At 50.8% G+C, this 19,939-nt stretch overlaps 1 protein-coding gene across 3 annotated transcripts in view; it reads right to left on the bottom strand.

Moving 5' to 3' along the window:
* The window catches only part of TCEA2 (transcription elongation factor A2), a 57,718-nt gene that overhangs the window by 4,523 nt on the left and 33,256 nt on the right, over positions 1 to 19,939 (bottom strand). For 2 of the 3 annotated variants that reach the window (XM_090064288.1, XM_090064289.1), the window contains exons 2-4: positions 9,537 to 9,599; positions 8,349 to 8,454; positions 6,883 to 6,973 (exon numbers count right to left, since the gene is read on the bottom strand). In XM_090064288.1, the coding sequence (XP_089920414.1) occupies positions 6,883 to 6,973; positions 8,349 to 8,454; positions 9,537 to 9,590 (251 nt within the window). In that variant the 5' untranslated portion in view covers positions 9,591 to 9,599. Of the gene's footprint in view, positions 1 to 6,882; positions 6,974 to 8,348; positions 8,455 to 9,536; positions 9,600 to 12,101; positions 12,266 to 19,939 lie in introns of those variants that run through there. The other variant, XM_090064290.1, reaches the window with a different exon arrangement.

Raw genomic sequence — 19,939 nt, forward strand, 5'->3', positions numbered from 1 at the left:
GGGCGATGCCGTTACGCTGGACAATCAACCAGTGAACAAAAGGCATCTGCTTCTCAAAAACAGTTTGAGAGAAGGTGTTTCATAGAGATGTTTCTGAGGAAGGAGCTGGGACCGCATGATCCTGGTACCTCCAGCACGGGGAGAACAAGAGAGAACTTCAGAGCGACTTTCCTCACCCCCCACCATCAACTCAATCCAGGACCCAGCCCCGTAACTATGAGTTTCCTGGTTAAACTCTGCACGCAGAGGGCCTGGCTCCAATTAGCGAGGGCATTTATCATGATAATCTGCAACCCTCCCCCCCACACTGAATATTCACACGTGTCACTTGGGGGAGTTTTTTCCTATTTAGGAATGAGCAATGTTAGAATGGGTCTCGAGTTATATTGCCTGGTTAGGATTTCAAGAATAGGACCAACGTGGCATTTTTTTTTTATTTATTGTTTTTTTGCTCTTGGCAGAAGGGAGAAGGATCCCTAGTTTTACTTGGAGGGTAAACACCATAAAACGTGCCGCAAAGCAGTTAAGCAGGTCATTAAAGTGAAGCAGTTTGTTAAAATACGTATTACCGTCTACTCTTGGCAGTCTGAAAGCAGAACAGGGCAAGGACAGGCCAAGCCGTACTCAGGCTAGGAATATTTAGGTACACCCATCATGTTTTACACTACTTCTATGCCTCACTTCACCCAGTTATCCCATTAGTCACTTCAGCAAAATGCAGCGCCTGTAAAAAAAACCTCTCGCCCTTCAAATAAGCCTAGTGCTTGTTGCATGAGTGGGGTGACGTTAGCCGGGTGACCTCAGTGACTGCCTAGTGAACCCCTCCACTGAGGAGGCCGTGCCAGCAGAGCCGCGGACCCCACTGCCACTCTCACCAGCTCAAGGTCTAAGCCAGCGATTCTCAACTGGAATCCTGGAAACCCTTGTGGTGCGGCCAGATTCTTTGACAAGGGCTCTGAGGTGTGAGGAGATAAAGCACAGAGCGCCGAGGAGATAAGCAGGGTGTGAGGAGATAAGCAGACAAGCTAAGCTGCTAACCACAGGCTTAGGCTTGCCCTGCCCGGATGATTCACTGCCCAGCTCCTCTGCAAGGTGAACCATGTAATATATAACTGAGTTTCTGTGGACTGAGTGGCACCCATTTCAAGAGTGATGGAGAGGGGGCTCAATTCCAATGAGGGGGGCCTCCAGTCCAAAAAGACTGAGAACCCCTGGTCTAAGCACCCGGGCAGGGGAGCAAGGCCAAGCCCTCAGCCATTCTGTGCTGTGGCTTCCCACGAAAGGGACAGTCCCCACACCAGCAATTTCAGCAGGGCTGCACGCGTACAACGAAATCGTATAAGAAAGGGGCTCTCCCCAGAGCCCAACTGGAGAAATTTAAATCCAGCAGTGGGAAACGCAACCCTGCTCCCCACCTGCCTGCCAAGCTGGCACCCAGAGGGAAGGGGCACGCAGCAGGGCTTCTGCACCCCTAGATGCTGCGGCAGGAGGCTCCGACCAGAGCAACCAGGGCATCTAGGTGGCAGGGCAGGAAGGGAGGAGTGTGCAACTGCCAATGCACCACATCAAGGAGAGCAGTCCCTGCGTTAGCCCCATGCCCTGTTATATGCTGTGCATCGTACGATATGTGCCCCCACTCAGATCCCTGCTTCAGAGACTGAAGGAGAAGAAGTGAAGTTCCCTCATCATTAGCTTGACTCGGCTTCTGTCTGGTGGTTTTTCCCCAGCAATATTAAAATCCTGCCAGGGACCTTCCCCAGAAAGCCTGGCTCCTAATGGGGGTCTTATCCAAAGGCCAGGCAGTGGAATGATTCAGTTGAATGCTCATCTTTCAGGCCTCTGCCTCCCCAGTTGACCTGCCAGCAAGAGCTGGAAAAGCAGTGATATTTTATATGGATACATATCCATTGGAGCACAGCCCAAGGACATTAATTCACTCCCAACAGGCCAGCTGCCAGCATCAGGGGGAATGAGTTTTTGGTTCCTATTGACCAAGGCTGAATTGAAGACAATGATCTGGAAGCAAAGGCCCAGGTATTTCATACCCAAGCCACTTAGCCCCACATATTTCCAGACAGGTTCTTTGCCCCATTCAACCCTCCTTGCAACTGTCAGGCAGTACAAACCACTGCAGGTCACTTAAGATTTCCACAGCAGACAGTGAGCTGGCTCCCATACCTCTCATTTGAGCCTCCATGGACAGGTCAGCCACGGGGAAGAAGAAGGGTCAAAGACCAAGGCAGTCCCTAGCCAAAAAGGTCCATTGTCGCTGGAACGATCTCTTCTGACTTGTTCTCAGGCAGTAATGCCTTTGACCTGACAATAGATGGCTGTTCTGTAGTCTAAGGATTGAGGGGGCAACACACTATTGGATTGGATTTGTACTAACAATACTGATGTACCCTAATGTCAGCCTCAGCAGCTGTCCAGTCATTTTCATAGATCAGCAGCAGAAGAGAAACACAAAAGACTCCAGGAGAGTTTGATCCTCTTGTGTCTACGTGCGACTAAACTAGCAACCCCGGCACAGGACAGCTGCACCATTTTGGAGTTACCTTTTCAGTGTTGATAATTCAGAATAATAATAAAAACCTACGTGCATCTCCCAGCCTGGCAAGACCTTTCAGTCCACTTGAATCTTCTAGGACGGCTTTGCAGCATGGAGGGGGGTGAAGTTTCTTGGGTGCATATTTCCCCCGCTAGCTGCCCAAACATTACCCAGGTGCTAGCTAAAGCATCCCTCACACAACAAACCAAATACTTAAGTAAGGAGAGGCTCTGCTAAAATGTTTGCAATCCTGCAGCCTAGATCTAGGAAAAAGTGCTCTATAAAATCATCTGGGAAACATATTAGGCCAAAGGTACTCAGGTTTCAACTTGGCATTTGGTTTTTCATCTGCAGCATTTGTGTGTGGGGTGTGGAGAGGGGGCTGTAAAATGTGATGTGCAGATGATTTCACCAAAGGACAAGATGTAGAGACAGTTTAAGCATACGCAGAGCACAACTGGAGTGTACAGTTACCGCTAGTGCAGCTGCATGCCACGCATATGCGTGCAAGAGTGGTAAATGTGCCTATCTAGTGCCTGATTGCATGCCTAGTGTTTTTCCGACTCTGGCTCCACATGACTGAAACCCCAATTTGCATATCCCATCACAAAGACGGACATTTGCAATCTCAGCTGTGCCCACAATTGGCTACAGGTGGGAAATCTGGTCATTTTTTGTAAATACAGCCCTATTTATTTGACCTTAGACAGCTGCATCCTGCACATGGCTGCAGAGAGGGACTCTTCTGAAGTCCGTGGAATTAGAAACGTCTCTCCCAGATCTAAAAAAACATATCATTAGTTAGGCTGTGGTTCGCACGGTCAAATTTTAAAAAGCCATTTTCTCCCCTTGTCCTAAGCCGGCTGCTGCAAAGCTGGTCCCAGCTCTAGGCAGCCTTGCCCTGGCTGCATGAGCTGGTTGGTTAGCACCATATGGATGTGAACTATGGACTAGCGCACCCTTGGTGAGGGCTTTCACCATTGAGTTACTGGCTACTCTGGGATTAGTGTGGTCTTGTTTTTCACCAGAAACATGAAGGATCTTAGGGTCTTCCACATGCAAGCAGGGAACAAGAAAACAACTCAAAGAGCCTCCATGGAAAAGGAAACCTCATCTCCTGCTCAGCTTCAAAAAAGATCTACTTGTACCTTCCCTAAGCTCCATAACCCTTCCCTAACCGTCCTGAAGCTATGTAACCCCCCACAATTCCTTAGAACAGTAACCCAGTTTGTGGGCAGTAAAAACAGAGGTTCCTCGGGTGATGACCACTGGCTGCTTGGGTAAAGAATAGCCGAGACGCTGAACAATGTTTTGTTCTTACATTTTAAACCTTAGCCAAACTGAGCAGGATCCCAGCCAATTGCTCTTGGACTAAACTTAATAGATTTCATGGCCATTACACAGGTTACTTAGGGAGCGTGCTTAGAAGGGCTGGGAAAGAAGCCTCACACTCATCACTGAGCAGTGCTGGGTCAAGTCTTGCGCTTCACATCGTTCCAGTCAAATCAGAGACAGGGAGCTTAGGAATATTATCCGAAAGGAGAATAAAAACACCGTGCATTGAAAAAGAAGTGATAACAAAATGGTGTCAGGGTGATGGGCAGATGTTATGAACAAAGCTCAGACAGCAGTGGAAAAGTAATGGATAGAAAAGCAGAAACCACATTCAGGCAGATGCATCCACCCACTTAGAAGGGCTTAATGAGCATCCTCGCAAAAGGAAAAACTCCCTGCTGCCAAGCATGTCCCTGGTAAAGAGTAGCATAGCCGCAGTACAAAATACAGCCACACAGCAGAACTGTGCATTTTGGCATTACAGTACTGCTCTGTGTAATTGTACTAGGGCTACCTGCCCCCCGCATGGCAGATCATTTCATCTCATCTGGCAGGAGTAACAAACTCCAGCCCCACAGATGTGCTAGATCCAGCCACATCGACATTAGTTCTCTAGTGGATGCAAGAGGAATTTCCCATCTGTGCTGCAGAAAGCAAGCCCAGGCCAAGAGCTTTCCAACTTGTTTTCCCTGACAGGAGAGTGAGGTTCGGCCAAAAATCTGTCAGGCTAAGTGGCTGAAGTAGGAGCATTTCAACACTGACTGACCTCTGCGGTACTTTGATAGCATCCTCATCAAACACGCATCGTCGTGCACTGCTCAGCCCTACTGTCTGACTAGTTTGGTCTCAGCCTGCGCTCCAGTGGGGAGCCTGGGGCTGCTCTTTGCCAATAAGATATCTCAATTTGTCAAGGAAGATTAGTTTATTTTGCAGGGCTGGAACGTGGAGGCTCTGCTCTGCAAACGGCAGTACTGCACCAAGGACTGAGAACGGGAGCTGGACACCAGACTCCCAGCGTGCAACTGGAATCCTGCTACTTTCCTGGACTCGTCTTTCCCCTTCTGTAACATGCACGTGAGACCTCGCCCCCAAGAGGATGTTGGAGGTTTAATGTCTGCACAGCATTTGAAGAGAAAAAGGAAAGCAGTAAGTGCAGCATCTCCCAGCCATTCCAGGAGCCTGGAGAGCCTGTCATGAGTAATCTGCTGGGCTTTGGTTGCTAGGTTAAAAACAGGCAAGCATGCTGTTGCTTCCCTGACCATCACTGAAAAGGATATCCTCAGCTGAAGCTACCACAGGCCACTTACTCCAAACTGTCCCTTCCTAGCAGGCTAGGACAACTTTGCTTACCTCACCATGCTCTTTCTGCACTGTTGAGGTGCTCTAGGCAAATGACTTTGGCATCACAAGAATTTCCTGAGCAAACTCCTCAAGCCAGAGGTTTCCACTTTACTTATGAGCTAAGGTGCTTTAATTCCAGCACAGCATCAGCCAAGCAGTTTGCTCATCTATTCCCCTTCAAGGACAGAAGTGAACTCAGGTTAACCATCTGCCTATAAGGCCATCTCCATTTTATAGATGGAGCAGTGGGATCAGAACTAAAGAGATGTGAGGTGGCTCAGACAGGGTTGAGGCAGGGGTTCTGGGTCACAAACCTGCTGATACCACATCTTGGCTATGACTGGATCTGAACTAGGAGCTGTCCAAAGGGCCATGCCAGTACCAGTTTTAGGCTACACTACCACTTGGTTTAAGCCCTCAGCTCCAGAGAGAGGAATTGTTACTAAAAGCAGTGCAATGAGTGTGTTAAAAGGTCTTTCTCCAGAGCATTCAGTGCAAGTTGACACAGCTGGAGGATAACCAAGGAGCAAGTTAAAATTCTGCAACCCAGTCACAGCATCAGGATCTTTCTCCATGTCAGGTCTGTACCAAGTTGCAAGGGTATGAAAACATCTGAGTTAACGGACCAGGTCCTGTGACGGCTATTAGCAAAAACCAAAGTGCAAAGGGGAGAATCTCAGAGAGATGGACCAAAACAGGGAGAGGTGTAGATGAGCATGGGAAAGAGCCTGCAATCTAGAGACAAGTATGGACTCAAGTGAGGGTTTCACCCACAGAGAATATGTTAATCCTCATGAAACTGGCTAATCCTGAGGTTCCACACCTTACAGAACAGCCAGGTCCCTGAGGTCTTTGGGGACATCCAAGCTACAAGGAAGCATGTGTCTTCTCTCAGAGAAGCATGGCTGAGGCTCGAGAGTGAGGTTTCTCTAAACCCGTAACTTCGCTGCTCTCTCCTTGCATGCCTCCCTGATTGTCTATAACAGCAGGTGCCAGCTAGGAACAGACCCACTCCTTGAAGAAGGAATGAGCCAGGAGCAGACTGGCTAGATGGGTGGGCATGTCAGGCCACTGTGGGCTGGGGAAGTGGCAGGGACATCTCTCCAGGTCTTGCTGGGAGGTGGTGATAAAGGGAGGAGGCACTCTTGCTAGGAGGATCTGCATATACACGGCTCCCATGTGTCAGCTTATAATGTGAAGGCTACGCATAATCTTCACCCTCCTACCAGACACAAAGGGTTAAAAGTAAGCAGAAGAGAGAGAAGTATAAATATGCAAACACAAGAAAAACAAAATGCAAAGGAACGTTTTATTAATAGAGAAAGAAACCAGTATTAAACAGAAGGGAATGAGGACATATGAAGGTGACATAAGTCATGAATAAGAAAGCAAAAAAAACTCACTACAGCCACTCTGTTTTGTAGATGTTTATTTGTCCATCACAGTTGTTATTTGCCTTTATTAAAACGCCATATGAATCTCCAGGAAGCCTGGACTCCTGGCAGGTCTGATGAGACCCAACCAGTTGCACAGGCCAGAGATTCCCAGCCCGAAAAGCATGTTCATGATCAAATGTTAACAAAGGGAGCCAATGGCAAACCAAAAACAAACAAAAAAATGTACAAAGATATCATTTTTTGGCAAAAGGGAAGCATTACCTTTGGTCTCTTGAGTTGCCGCTTTCCTTTGAGGAAGAAGTTGGCAAGGAAAGGTTCTTCTTCTTCTCCTCACTTTTCTCCTCTGATGCATCTGTCCCCAGTAAGAAGAAGGAATGAAAAAGACACTTAGATGCTACAGAGGGTTTAGGACAGGTCTCTACACAACAACCCTACCTATCCTAAATACGACTAACATAGAGAACCAAGTCATCATAGCTTAACATACCTTGCAATGAGCCCATAGCCACCTTCCTATGAGCCTCTATGTGGAAAGGGTTCTAGCACACCTCCTTTCTGCCTAGCCAGGGGAAAGAACCGGTTTCCTTCACTCCCCAAAGAGATTAGCTTCCTCATAAGGGAGCTCCATTTGAGCCAGTTTCCCTCCTAGCAGAGCCCTTGTTGCTGAATGCACAGACTGGAGAACAATGTTTCAGAAGTCTCTCTGACATTTGAAAATGGGACTTAAATTGTGTTGTGTTGAAGAGTGCTTAAGAGGGCCAGCACCTCTCAAGGAAGGTCTTGGCAGCCCTGGATACACTGTCTTAAGGGAACTATTTCTCTTTTAAGTTAGCTCAGTACTGTTGAAAGACATGATGGACCCAGAGGCAAGAGTTTGATTTTATCACAGCATGGGTCCAGCTGAGGAATCAGCAAGGACAAGTTCTTCTAATGGCCTCACCATTAGGTCTCAGCCCTGCCACGCAACAGCCAGCCATAGGCATGAAAGGAGTTTGTGTGGCCTATTTAGTTTTGGCACAAAGCATCTGCACTCAGTTTTCTGAGATGAGCTGCTGGGGCTAGTTTCACTTCACGCAGAGCCTGAGCAGACCGTGGTCCCACTGAACAGAGAGGGCACAAAGCGTTTGCACCAGCAGTTTTTCGCTTCAGTGAAAGGTCCCTGCTCTAAATTTCACCAGGCCTAGCTCTGATGGCAACTTCCTGAAATATCAAGAGACATTACAAGGCTCCTAGGATGTAGAGGAGCTTGATCTCATCAACAGGATTTTACAAAAGATTCCCTCTCCCCCACCGACAATCATGGGAAATAGTTCCAGCATGTCCTGATACTACTCCAGAGGCCCTAAAACTTTATACGTAAGAGTACAGTATTCCTGTCCCAGTGCCATACTAATGCTTCTTATCTGCAACCTTGCTAAACAAGGTGTAGTTTAGGATACATGAACTAAAAGCAATCTGGTGCTTTAATTCCACGTCTCAGGCAAGGAGTTTTTCCTAGAAATAGGAACTCACTCTTATTGTTCACTGCAACTCCTGATGTAAGGCATGAAATGCTCGAGATAGAGAGTGCTGCTTTAGGATTCAAGAGTCGCTGGTCTGCTAAAACTTCTTATCACTAATGATGGAGACAGAGGACCCCTAGTATAATAAACAGCCTGCAGGACATGATAGCTGCTGGAGCTGCCTCCTGGTAAACTGAATTCAACCAGACAAGCCCATTCTCTTACCGAGAAGCTTTTTCCAGGACTTGATGAGCGATTTGGCAAGTGATATCACTTCTTCATCAGTGCTCTGCTTCCGCAAGGCATTCACAGACATCCCGATCCGGGTGGACTGCAAACCAATGGTCAAGAAGTGAACCATTCATAAACTAAGAAGCAGCTGGCTCGTAGTACTACAAGGAGAGATCAGCTGGTCCTCAGTGGAAACACAACGGTGCAGATCAGGGCACACAAATCCCTGGGCCACCACACCATGAACATGCCTTTCCAGCTTGCTCTGCTCAGCTGTTGCTGTAGAAAAGTAAACCAGCTGGCTGATTTAAGTTAGCCAAAGGCTCCTTTATAACTGATTACTATAATACATGCAGTCTCCGTGATACCTTTCGTCTTGCCTTGCACAACTAGATGTAACCGAAAGCAGAGCAGGTTTTGAAAGAAAATTCCTCTGAGTCCTGGAACATTAAAACCAGGACAAAAATGATAAACAGACACACAGCTGTGAAGCAGAACACTTCCAGCCGCTAAGCAGAGCGGCCGTGGTGGCTAAAAGGATTTGAAAATAAAGGGATATTAAGCAGCTTAATTGGAGCATGATTCTTTAAAGACCTTTTCTGGTTTCAGCACAGAGCTAAAGCTCTTAACTTTTCACAATTGCTTAACCTTGTTTCACATGCTGAATAGTGCAGAGCACAGAAAGCTTCCCCCTAGAATCATGCACCAATGCAACATTCCCCTGACTCAGTCATGGCTTCACCTCCTGGCACACACATCTTGCCCCTCTGCTGAGCCCTGCTTCAGCCCATGCCTCCCCACTCAAAACCAAAGTCAATGCTCTGTCTTATTAAGTAGAACAAAGAGGTTTTTAAGATACAGCTACCTCTGGCCTCATGTTTGCTACTGCAGTCCCTTTTTCCTCTCTCTCTACTTAGCCCCTAACAGTGATTTTGGAAAAAGTGATGATTTCACCAAACACCTTGACACAGATTTTGGAAGCATCTAATTATGAAGATGAATAGTAACCGTATCACCCAGTATGGTAAGGCATTGTAAATACAATGTTAGAGCAGTTTAGTGCATCTTTTAATGAGGGAGAAGAGAAAGAGAAGCCCTATATTAACCTTACTTGAAAGAAACCTGCATCTATTCCATCTAAATCTGGATTTTTATTGTCTGCTCCCTAGCTGCATGATTTACCTGCAATAAATCCAGAGTCATGGGCATACTTTTCAGCTCCTTCAGTAAATCCATTGCACCGTCCTACGAAGGAGAAAAGACATCTCTCGGTTACTAAAACTAGCGAGTCACTTCTGGTATTGCCAAAGACAAAACAGATCGATGCAACCCTTTAAAATCACCTCACTGGAGCCAAAGCAAATAATATCCCTCTTTAGTATGTCAGGGAGCCAACCAACTAACCCTGGGCCTGATGTTTTAGCTCCCGCTAATTCCAGTCCCCATCATACAGAGGGCTTAACGAAGGCACTGGAATGAAGCAAAGCAGAGACAAGCATCTTTATGCAGAACATCCAGCCTGGCATACAAGCACATTTGTACTGTGCCCTTATAACAAAACTTTCTGAGCAAGGATAACTTCATAACAATGTGCTTGTAACAAGGGTTGCTCCTTTAGCAAGTATTCTCTTCTGACCTTTTCCTGTAGCAATAATTCAGCAATGCTTGCCAAGCTATTGCATCAGAGGTTCTCAAAGCACTTTGCAACCACACATGTGGGATATAAAGCTGCTGTCCATTGCAGCACTTATGTCGCTTGTAGGACACAAAGCCTGAAGCAGCTGCTACCCGTAAACTGTCCCTTTGAGAGCCCTCCAAGCACAGCACTAAAGCAACAGCGAAGTCAGAGGTCACTTGGAAAATATCACATAAAACAGAGCTGGCCAGTCTGTGGCATAAGTGCTACCAGTGGCACAGTCAGCAGAGAGACTGGGCAGGGGGGCAGACCACACAGCAGCAGATAGCGCAGGGAGCAGAAAACCAAGCAACAGATCGGGTAGGAGAAGGGGATCAGAATGGCACTCAGGGAGGATGCAGGGCTTCATTCATGGCACGCCTGCCAAAAATGTTGGCCCTGACTGTCATAAAGCAGTCACGTGTAAGCTTTGTTGAGTCCAGAACACGCAGCTACCAGCTCCATCAGCCTGCACGAGCTTTAACCCCCGTTACAAACCATCACACACGGGAGGAACAGAGACATTAGCAATGCTTCACTTCTGCAGCATCATCCTCCATGCAAAACTACAGCCTGGAAGGTGCGAGTCTCCCGTCGTTTCCCATCCCCTTCCAAGAGGGCAGGCCTTCTAGCATTCATGTTTAACAGCTCATTCACAACACTAATCACTCCCAACCAACTTGCAACACAAGATCTAGGCTGTGACTGCAGCAGTGTGGAGCAGCCTGCCTCCCCCTCCATGCTAAGAGTTTCCGATTCCTCTTGGGAAGAGCTCCAGCTGCCAGTGATCCTGCAGGACAGAGGCTGAGAGAGCTAAATCAAAGTGGAGTTGAGGCTTTCAAGGCACGCATACAGGGCAAACCCACCGGCAGAAGCCTTCCAGTTTGGCAAATCTCCGGCCCTTTCATTTTTCCGGCATTCAGAGATAGGAGGTCAATTAAACCCAGCCTTCGCGTCGCATGCAGTGGCCCAGTTCCTGGCCCCAAAAGGGGACTCTGCCATTCGCTCCGATGGCGGCAGACTGGGCCCCAGGACGCATTGAAGACATGGGCGCTCTTATGGGACAGGAAGAGCCGACGCGGAACACGGAGGCCCCAGGGCAGGCTCTGAATGTACCGCGAGGCCTGTGACCACAGCAACCCAAGGGGTTTAGTGGCCGCCGGACAGACACTCCCTGCTCCACAGGGCTTGGGAGGGTAGCACAGGCTGCTGAGGTGCCGGCTCACTGGGCAGGTGGAGGTCAGGGGGTCACCCCGGAGGGCAGCGGCTGGCAGTGGGGGACCGGCTGGGGTGCCCTCAGAGGCATGGGCACCCCAGTAAGATGGTGGGGGGGAAGGACACAGACCACAGGCCACCAGCAGGGGTTGCCATGGAGATGCAGTGAGAGGGAGGTACCCCAGGGAGGAGCAGAGCTGCAGGGGGTTGCCATGGGGACACAAAGGAGGATACCCCATGGTGGGGCAGGGCTCAAGGGTTGCCATGGAGACAGTGGGGATGCCCCATGGGAGACAGGGCTGCAGGGGGAGGAGATAACCCATGGGGGGGGGCCACCCCAGGGGTTGCCATAGAGACAGAGGTACCCCTCATGGTGGGGCAGGGCTCAGGGGACAGGGATAGCCTATGAGGGGGACCCCAGGGATTGCCATGGAGACACTAGGAAGGTAACCCACAATAGGGCAGGGCTCAGGGGGATCGGATAGTCCATGGGGGGGAAGACCCCAGAGGTTGCCATGGATATATCAGGGTACCCCATGATAGGACAGAGCTAAGGGGGCAGGGACAGCCCATGGGGGGGGACCCCAAGGGTTGCCATGGAGATAGCAGGTACCCCCATGGTGGGGCAGGGCTTAGGGGGCAGGGATAGCCCATGGGGGGGACCCCAGGGGTTGCCATGGAAACGCAAGGGGGTACCCCAGGGGCGGCCATGGAGATGAAGTGAGGGAAGGGAAGGGGAGGTGCCATAGAGACACAAGGAGGGGATACCCCCATGGGGTCCGGAGCCCCCCCATGACGCGAGGGGGGGACGACACCCCTAGGGGCCAGGTTGCCATGGAGACGCGGCCTGGACTCACCGCGCTCTTCTTGGCCACCATCTTATCGAGGCGCTTGGCGATGCGCACGATCTCCTCCTCCCCGCCCATGGCGCCGGGGCGCCGCGGGCTGCCTCCCCCCGCCCAAGCACCGGCCGGGCCCCCCCCTCCACGCCGCCGCCGCCGCCGCCGCCGCCGCCGCCGCCCTCCTCAGCGCGGCCCGGCCCGGCCTGCGGCGCGCGGGGCACGACGGGAGCCGCAGGCGCCCCCCCCCCCCGTGGACTACCGCCCCCAGCAGGCAGCGCACCAGCCGCGGAGCACGCTGGGACGTGCGGCCCTCGTCCCGCCCGCCCCGCGCTCTGCGGGCGGGGCCGGACTACAACTCCCAGCAGCCCGCGCGCCGGCCCCAGCCTAAAGGCTGCAGGGCTGTGGTGCAAAGCAGCTCCCTAGTGCATCCTCTGCCCAGCCCTGACCCCTTCTCTTCCCCGCTCTCCATCTAGTTCAGTGATGCTCATCAGCACCCAGAGGAGCCTTGAGCTCCTTCCATGCCAGCCCCAGTCTGTGGACAAAAGTGATTCACAAGAAAACCCAAGAGATTTCCACCCAGACCCCCTAAGCAGGGACTTTGCCTCCAAGAAACATTTCTCTGATATTTGTCTGTAACCCAAACAAGCCCACAGCACCCAAAGGAGCTTTGCACTCCTTCCATACCTGGCCTAATCTGCAGGAAAACGTGATGATTCACAAGAAAAACCTGGAGATGTCCACCCAGACCCCACCACCGCCACCACCCACGTGGGGTCTTTACCCCGAGAAACAATTCTCTGATAGTTTTCTGTAGCCCGAACCAGAGGGAGAACCATGAGCCAGCGTTTCCCGAGCTGCCTCCCGGCTGAGAGCCCTCAATCGGTTTGGTTTTGGAGCAGAGACGCAGGGCCTGCTCTTGAAGGAGCCAGGGGTTGTCGGACGAAACAAGCAGGTAGTAAGTTTAAAACTAAAAAGGCGAGGAAGTTGGTTCCCGCAAGGGTGGGACTCGTTGTCGCCGGATGTGGTGGGAGCTGGCAGTTCAGCCAGGGGCACCCAGGGATCAGACACATTCTTGGAGGAAAGGGGCATCCGTAGCTATGGAGCGTGGGAGTGAGGGGCTTGGCCTCTGCATCCAAGCTTTAAATGCTGGGGGCTGCAAGGGAGAGAGGAACAGGGCAGGGGAAACCAGTATGCTTTCCATTTCACCTCCGCTCTCTGCTGCTGTGATGCAGGAAGGGTCTGACCCAGTCCATAGCAATGCCTAATGTTCTTATAATCCTGGCTATAATCTCTCTGTCCTTTGCCAGGCTTTGCAAAGCAGAGTCAAGTCCAAGGCAAATTCTCTGCAAAGCAGGCAGCTGTTGTGGGGAAGGGTTCCCAGATGTTTGGGCTGGCGCGGGCTGTTTTGCCACACAGATGCTGCCCTCCTTTGGACGGCATTTCTTTCATATAATAGAAATTATTATACTTTGGTTCCAGATGCCGAGGGTTGGCATTTGGGCTTTGTTGAGAGCCTGCCTAATTGCAGAGCAATCCTATACCTGGCTGGCATGCAGCAGCCATGACCATGCATGAATGGGAAACAGATGCCAGCAAGCTCACCCACCTTGGACACTCAAACTGTTGTACTGGGCACAGCAGGCTCTAAAGCTTCCAGACCCTGAAGTGCAGGTGCCTTCTCCAGCTTTTGGTCACAAGGGTCATTAGATCCCTCACGCTCCCCCTTAATTTAAGTGCATTCTCTCACAGAACCCCAACCATGCGAGTATCCTGGGGTTTATATAACCTTTCAGGGACAAGCACAAAGGCTTTGCAAAGAGGGTTCTGAAATCACCATTGTTCTTTACTTAGGACAGGCATGAAGCATATGGGTCATCAAGCCCCATCGCTTGCAATCACAGGCACATGTGCAATAAATATTTGTGCAAAATGAGACAGAGGAACACCTGCTCCAGCCCTTCCCAAACACCTCAGCCACAGATAACAATGCTAGGCACTTTAGTCCCAATCTATAGCATGCCAGAGGGAAAGAGGAGAGAGAAGAAAGGCACTGCCAGTGCCTTGGGCCTCTAGCACAGTAGGGGATTTGTTAGGTAAAATGTCTAGAGGATCCTAAGGAGTGCACCATGCCCTGTGCTACAGAGGCAGGGAAACAGTGATCCTGCAGGAAATTCTTCCTTAGCCCCATATCTGGCAACCAGTTTGATCCTAAGTTCATAAGCAAGGCACTCTGGAGGATATGCAGCATGCCTCAGGCAAACCTCCAACACTTCGGAGGAAGTTAGAAAACCCCAGCCATCAACCAATGCGTTCATGTAGGAGGAGGGCAGCAAAGGGGCAACTAAATGGGAGATGAAATTCAGCAGAGGTAAGCGTAAAGTGATGCACATGGGCAAAAATAACCCAAACTACATCTACACTCTGATGGGCTCTACATGAGCTGTTACCACACAGGGAAGATCTGGGAGTCATCCTGGGCAGTTCACTGAGAACATCAGCTCAGTGCTCAGCAGCAGCACACAAAAATATTAGGGAGTATTAGGAAGAGAATTGTAAGCTAAATGCAAAGTATCACTATACCCCTTTATAAATCCATGGTGTGCCCGCAGCTTGAACACTCAGCCCTGTTTTAGTCCCCATGCCTCAAAAAGGGTATTGACCAACTAGAGGAGGTCCAGAGAAGAGCAAAAGGATGATGAGTGGTATGGAGGGGCTCCCATATGAGGAGTGACTAAAGAGGCCAGGCCTATTCAGGTTGAAAAAGAGACACGGGAGGGGGGAACATAATAAGGGTTTACAAAATACTAAAAATGGTGATGAGAACGTAAATAGGGAGTCATTACTTATTATCCCTCTCAATACAAGAACTAGGACTCATGCTTAGTAGGCAGTAAGTTTAAACCTAACAAAAGGAAGTGCTCTCGGAGTATGTAATTAAAGTGCAGAGCTCATTGGCATCTGATGCAGTGGACGCTGACAGTTCAGGCAGATTCACAAAGGGCCTGGACACATTCTTGGAGGAAAGAGGCATCAGTAGATATGGAGCACAGGAGTTCAGGGAAAAGCCTCTGAATCAAAACTTCCTGGACCTTAAATGCTGGAGGCTGCAAGTGGGAGAGGAATGTGAGGGATAACCCTGATCACTCCCTGTTTGTTCTGCCTTTCAGCATCCAGTCTCTGCCAATCTGGAGACTGGGCAAGACGGACCTCTTGCCTGACCCTGTAAACATGCCCCAAACTAATTCATTCCCTGTAAACAGTAGTTCTTATGTCTTCCTGGCCCCTACAAATGATCAGCAAAAGCCCTGAAGCATGTGAGGGAAATACAGCACCCTATGGTGCAATGGGCATGTGAATACTTCCAGAGGAAGGAGAAGGGCCTTCTCAAGTACCACCCCAAAGTGACTGAAGCTCCTTGCCCCACTGCCTTGTTCAAGAAGCTGTCCCAAAACCTTGCTCCTCTGATGGTGGGAAGCCTCCTTTTCACTTCCAATCTAAATGCATCTGTGCCCAGTTTATATTCAGCTGCAGCCTATATGGCTGCTGTCCCTTAAACTGTAGCAGCTCTTCCCTGGGATTCACCCCCAAATGTATTTATGGATGGGGTCACATCCCCTCTCACCCTCTGTTTCACTGGGATCAATGAGCCAAACACATTAAATCTCTTCTCTTGGGACAGGTTCTCCATTCCCCTCATCTCCCCACCAGGCACCAAGTCCCATTTCAACTCATTTTGTGTTCATCCTGGCAATCAGAATGGCAGTAAGATGCTAAACGAGGCCTCCCTGGTGCCTGGCATTGTGGCATTACTAGGTTTCTAGCTCCGCTTAGATTGCATTAGTCTCTCATAGCTGCACCACAGGGATGGCACGTGGTCATCCTGTGACTGACCGAGATGCCCAGCACTTCCCTTCCTCTGTTGCTCCAGCGAGCCCCTGGATTTACAGCAACAATCCTAACTTCAGTCCCCGAGTGCAGACTGCATGTTGTACTACCCAGCTCCACAGCATTGCTATCCCTCCAGTCTGCTACTGAAGTATTCCTGTAAAATCACCCTGTCTTTGCCTTCCTCTGGCCTGTCATTGTGTAGCAAGGCGAGCAATGAAAATCTGGAACCGCGCAGGGCTCAGGGTGGATCTGAAGAGCTCTCCCTGCATGGAGCATGCCCCAAACTAATTCATTCCCTGCAGTTCCTTGCTACTGGAATTGCCCTTTCATGTGCCAGTTGTTTGGATAATCCCAGGGTTAGGATTACTGAGTCCCTTCTCTCTCAGGTCTGCTAGTTGCCATTACCCTGCCCACACACTCCTATGACATTCCCTACAATTCCCTTCCTATGCATCTTCTTCCTAATTAGAAATGCAAGTGTGTTCATGTAAGTATGTAGCATGTTGGGGTTGTATCTAGATTATATCCCTAATCCCATTTTGAATGCCTGGTGGCACCACTTCTTCCCTCCTAGCACTCTATTCCTGTATCTGAAAAGCCCTTTGCTGTCCATGTAAAGCAGGAGAGAGCCCTAATCCCTTAGCAAACAATGTGGACCCACCCTTCAGCTCATCTTTCCCTATAGCATGCATCTGCATGCAGAAAGGCAAGACTGGCCTGGCCCTAGCACAGCCCTACAAAGATCCCTCTTCCCTGGAGCTGGTTGAATAAAGAACAGTCACCCCAAGCACCCTGCTTTTTATAACCTTCCTGGCTCCTGTGTCAGGAGACCTCATCAGACCCAACAGGTGAGCAAACCTGCACCAGGTATCTGTTGCTAGGCACTCTTCCCCTGATTACCCTATTCTCCTGGGAAGGAATCAGCCTATTGTTCAGAGTAATTATCTTTCAGTGAGGGAGCACCTAAATCCTTGGCTTTCTGTTGTGAGCCCTTGGGAATCCCAGTCTGACACAGCGACAGATGGGAACAGAGGAGACAAACACCTGCATCCAAACTGAAGGCTGCCGCATGCCACAAGCTGCATGTGGGCCAATTTCCCCCTCTTATTGCAGCCTGCCAGTTGGATGATTGCACCCTCAAATGCTATGCCCATAGGGAGACAAGGTTCTTTGAGTAAATCTGATATCTTTTATTAAACCAACTCAAATGCCCATTTGTTTCTGCAGCCATTCAGCGTGCACCCCATGGCAGTAGGTGCCCACTGCATCCACCAAGCATCAGTCGCATGCATATTTTTGCACAGACCTGTAACACAAATCTGGTAGGAAACTTGAATTTAAAGGATTTTTTTTTAAATTAAAAAAAAATAAAAAACAACTTGGCTAAAGTTGTTTGTTTTTTTTTCTTTAACGTATAAAATAATCTTGGTGGACTGATAAAGTAGCAAGGCATTGTTGCTCCATTTCATCACATCAGAAAGCACGGGTTCATGCAGTCACGTGTGCACTGTTGCAATATCTGCATACACAGATGAGGAGCTTGGTGAGACAGACTGCTACCTAGTCTTCTGCCTGTGCAACTCCCAGGTGCATTTGGCATACGTATCACACATACCCAGATTTTTCCAGGGTCCTGCTCTTTGGGTGCTTTGAAACCAGTCCTTAAACATCTAAAGCTAAATATCTATCCCTTGGTGGTTAGATTAGGCCAACCATTTGGTGTAATCAGAGAAACTCCCAGGGCTCCGGATGGGATGTCAGATCAAGCAGCAGTGCTTGTTTTGAACTGGACATAGAAGCAGCGAGACAATTTGACGGGCAGGTCGTTCCTGGTAGAGCGGCGTACACAATGTACCTTCTGGGATCGCAAAGTAAATGGCTGAATAGGAAGGGCGTTGTAAGTAATAGCATAATTGAGCCCCAGAGGCGTACCCCAGAAGGTGAGCTTAGCAGCAGTGATTCAGGCAAGCCATGAGATGGCAATGTCGAGCCGTGGATAGAGGACTCCTGCCTGGATGCTGGCCAGGAAGCTGGTCCAGTGGGCTCCAGTTAGCAACCATGTAAAATTCCCCCTTATGAGACTGATTTTCAAAGGCGTTGGCATCTCCAGCTGATCCCCCATAGGATGTGCCTGCTGCACAGTCCTTGCAGCTGAATAGGCCCCGTTGCATCTCTGCCCTGCAGGAGAAATGCAACGGGACCCATTTAAATGGCAGTCTGTGCACAGCCCCGTGGCGTGCTGGAAGCACTGGTCCAGGCATCAGGAGCCAGCGGGAACTAACCCCGGCAGTGACCCTGAGTTCCTCTGTGGCTTTGGGCTGAGTCACTCGCGCCCGGCGGTCTGAGGTTGGGGGGACACTCGCATTCCCAAAGTGGCTGCTGCAAACTGCTGAACACCCACAGCTCCCATGGTCGTGGGGGTGAAAACCTAAGCAAGGCATTGGGGTCCTGCAGGAGGGGAGGGAGCCTATGCCTGCGGTCCAGGGACGGGGCCCTTGCTCCAGATGCCCTCATCCGCACGGACGTTTGGACCCACCTTGGACCCTCCTGGCTCCGACCCATCCCTGCAAAGCAGGGCCCTGTCCAAACCGCAGCTTGGAGACTTCTCAGCCCCTGGAGCATTTCCATCCCTTGGCAGGATTTGGGATCTCAAAGGGGGAAGGTCATTTCGGGGGGAGGCTGTGCCTGCAAGGGAGGGGAAGAGAACACCCCCAGCAGGGCAGGAGACCCTGGGGGATAAGTCAGAGCCTTTCCACCCTCGCGACCCTGAAATCGGGCAGCTCCTGGCCTGTGGGAGGTCCTGACACCCCCAGCCTTGACTTCGGAGGAGCCTAGGAGAGGGGCGGCTGCCACTGTAAATGTGGTTTGTATCATCGCAGCTCGAACATGGCTCATAACCACAAGTATGGCCTGTGACGTTGCTCGGATTCCAGAGCGCTCAGTCACTCCACGCCGGAGGAGTCGAGCACTTGCGCCCCACGCCATCCCCTGCTCAGAGCTGCAAAACCCTGCGGCCTCCCCCAGTCTGCACCCGCACCGCCGCTGGGACCCGCTTCCCTCCTCCCCAGTCCGGTCCCCACGGCTGCAAAATGAGGAGGGAGCCAGGAGAGGCATCACCCACGGGAAAACTCAAGGTGCACCCTCCCCTGGGCAATCGGTCAGGGGCTGCATGCATCCTGGCCTGGCTCGGAAACCAGCCCTGCCCCTCTGCAACCGTCGCACGCTGCTGGGAGCCAAACTGGAGGGCTCGGAGCTCGCTGCTCCACCCAAGAGCTTTATTCTGGCAAAGAGTTAGCAGAGCAGGACCGTCCTCAGAGGGAACGGGGCTGCTGGACGACCTTGGCTAGGAAGCTGCCGCAGCAGCGACCCTGGCGTCGCTCTGCCCAGCCCCGCGAGTCCCCAGCCGATGGCCAGAGTATTCTCCCTGAGCCTGGGTGGAGGTAGCAGAGAGGAAACCCCACCTCCACAGGAGCCAACCTGCTGCAGCAGGAATTCCCAGAGAAATTCCCGGCTGGGCTGATCTGTCAGCGGATCCCTGAACTCTCCTTTACCCCGTGCAAAAGCAGCGCGCCGACGTGCTGACAGCCGGAGGCTGCCCAGGGAATGGGCTCGGGGGAGAGGGGCTAGTGTTCCTAGTCACCCCTGTTGCCCCCTTTATTCCGCAAGTCCGTGGGGCCGGGCTTTGCCGCTCCTTTGCAAGGGAGAACATAAAAACCCATTGCACGAGTGACTCGGCTCAGCGGAGCGGACCTCGGCGCAGGTCTGCTGGGGAGGAGTGAGCCCCCGCTGACTTACAGGTGCTGCGTTCAGATGAGCTCCTTGGAGCTTTGGGTTTTCTTGGTCCTGAGACTTATGGCCAAAATCTGGGATGCAAATACCAGCAAGACCAGAATTGGGGGGAGGGAGAGAAAATCCATGGGTTTTCTTGGTCCTGAGACTTACGGCCAAAATCTGGGATGCAAATA

Source organism: Crocodylus siamensis, chromosome 10 (genome assembly GCF_052110815.1).
Source record: "Crocodylus siamensis isolate JL-2025a chromosome 10, ASM5211081v1, whole genome shotgun sequence".
Taxonomy (NCBI): Eukaryota; Metazoa; Chordata; order Crocodylia; family Crocodylidae; genus Crocodylus; species Crocodylus siamensis.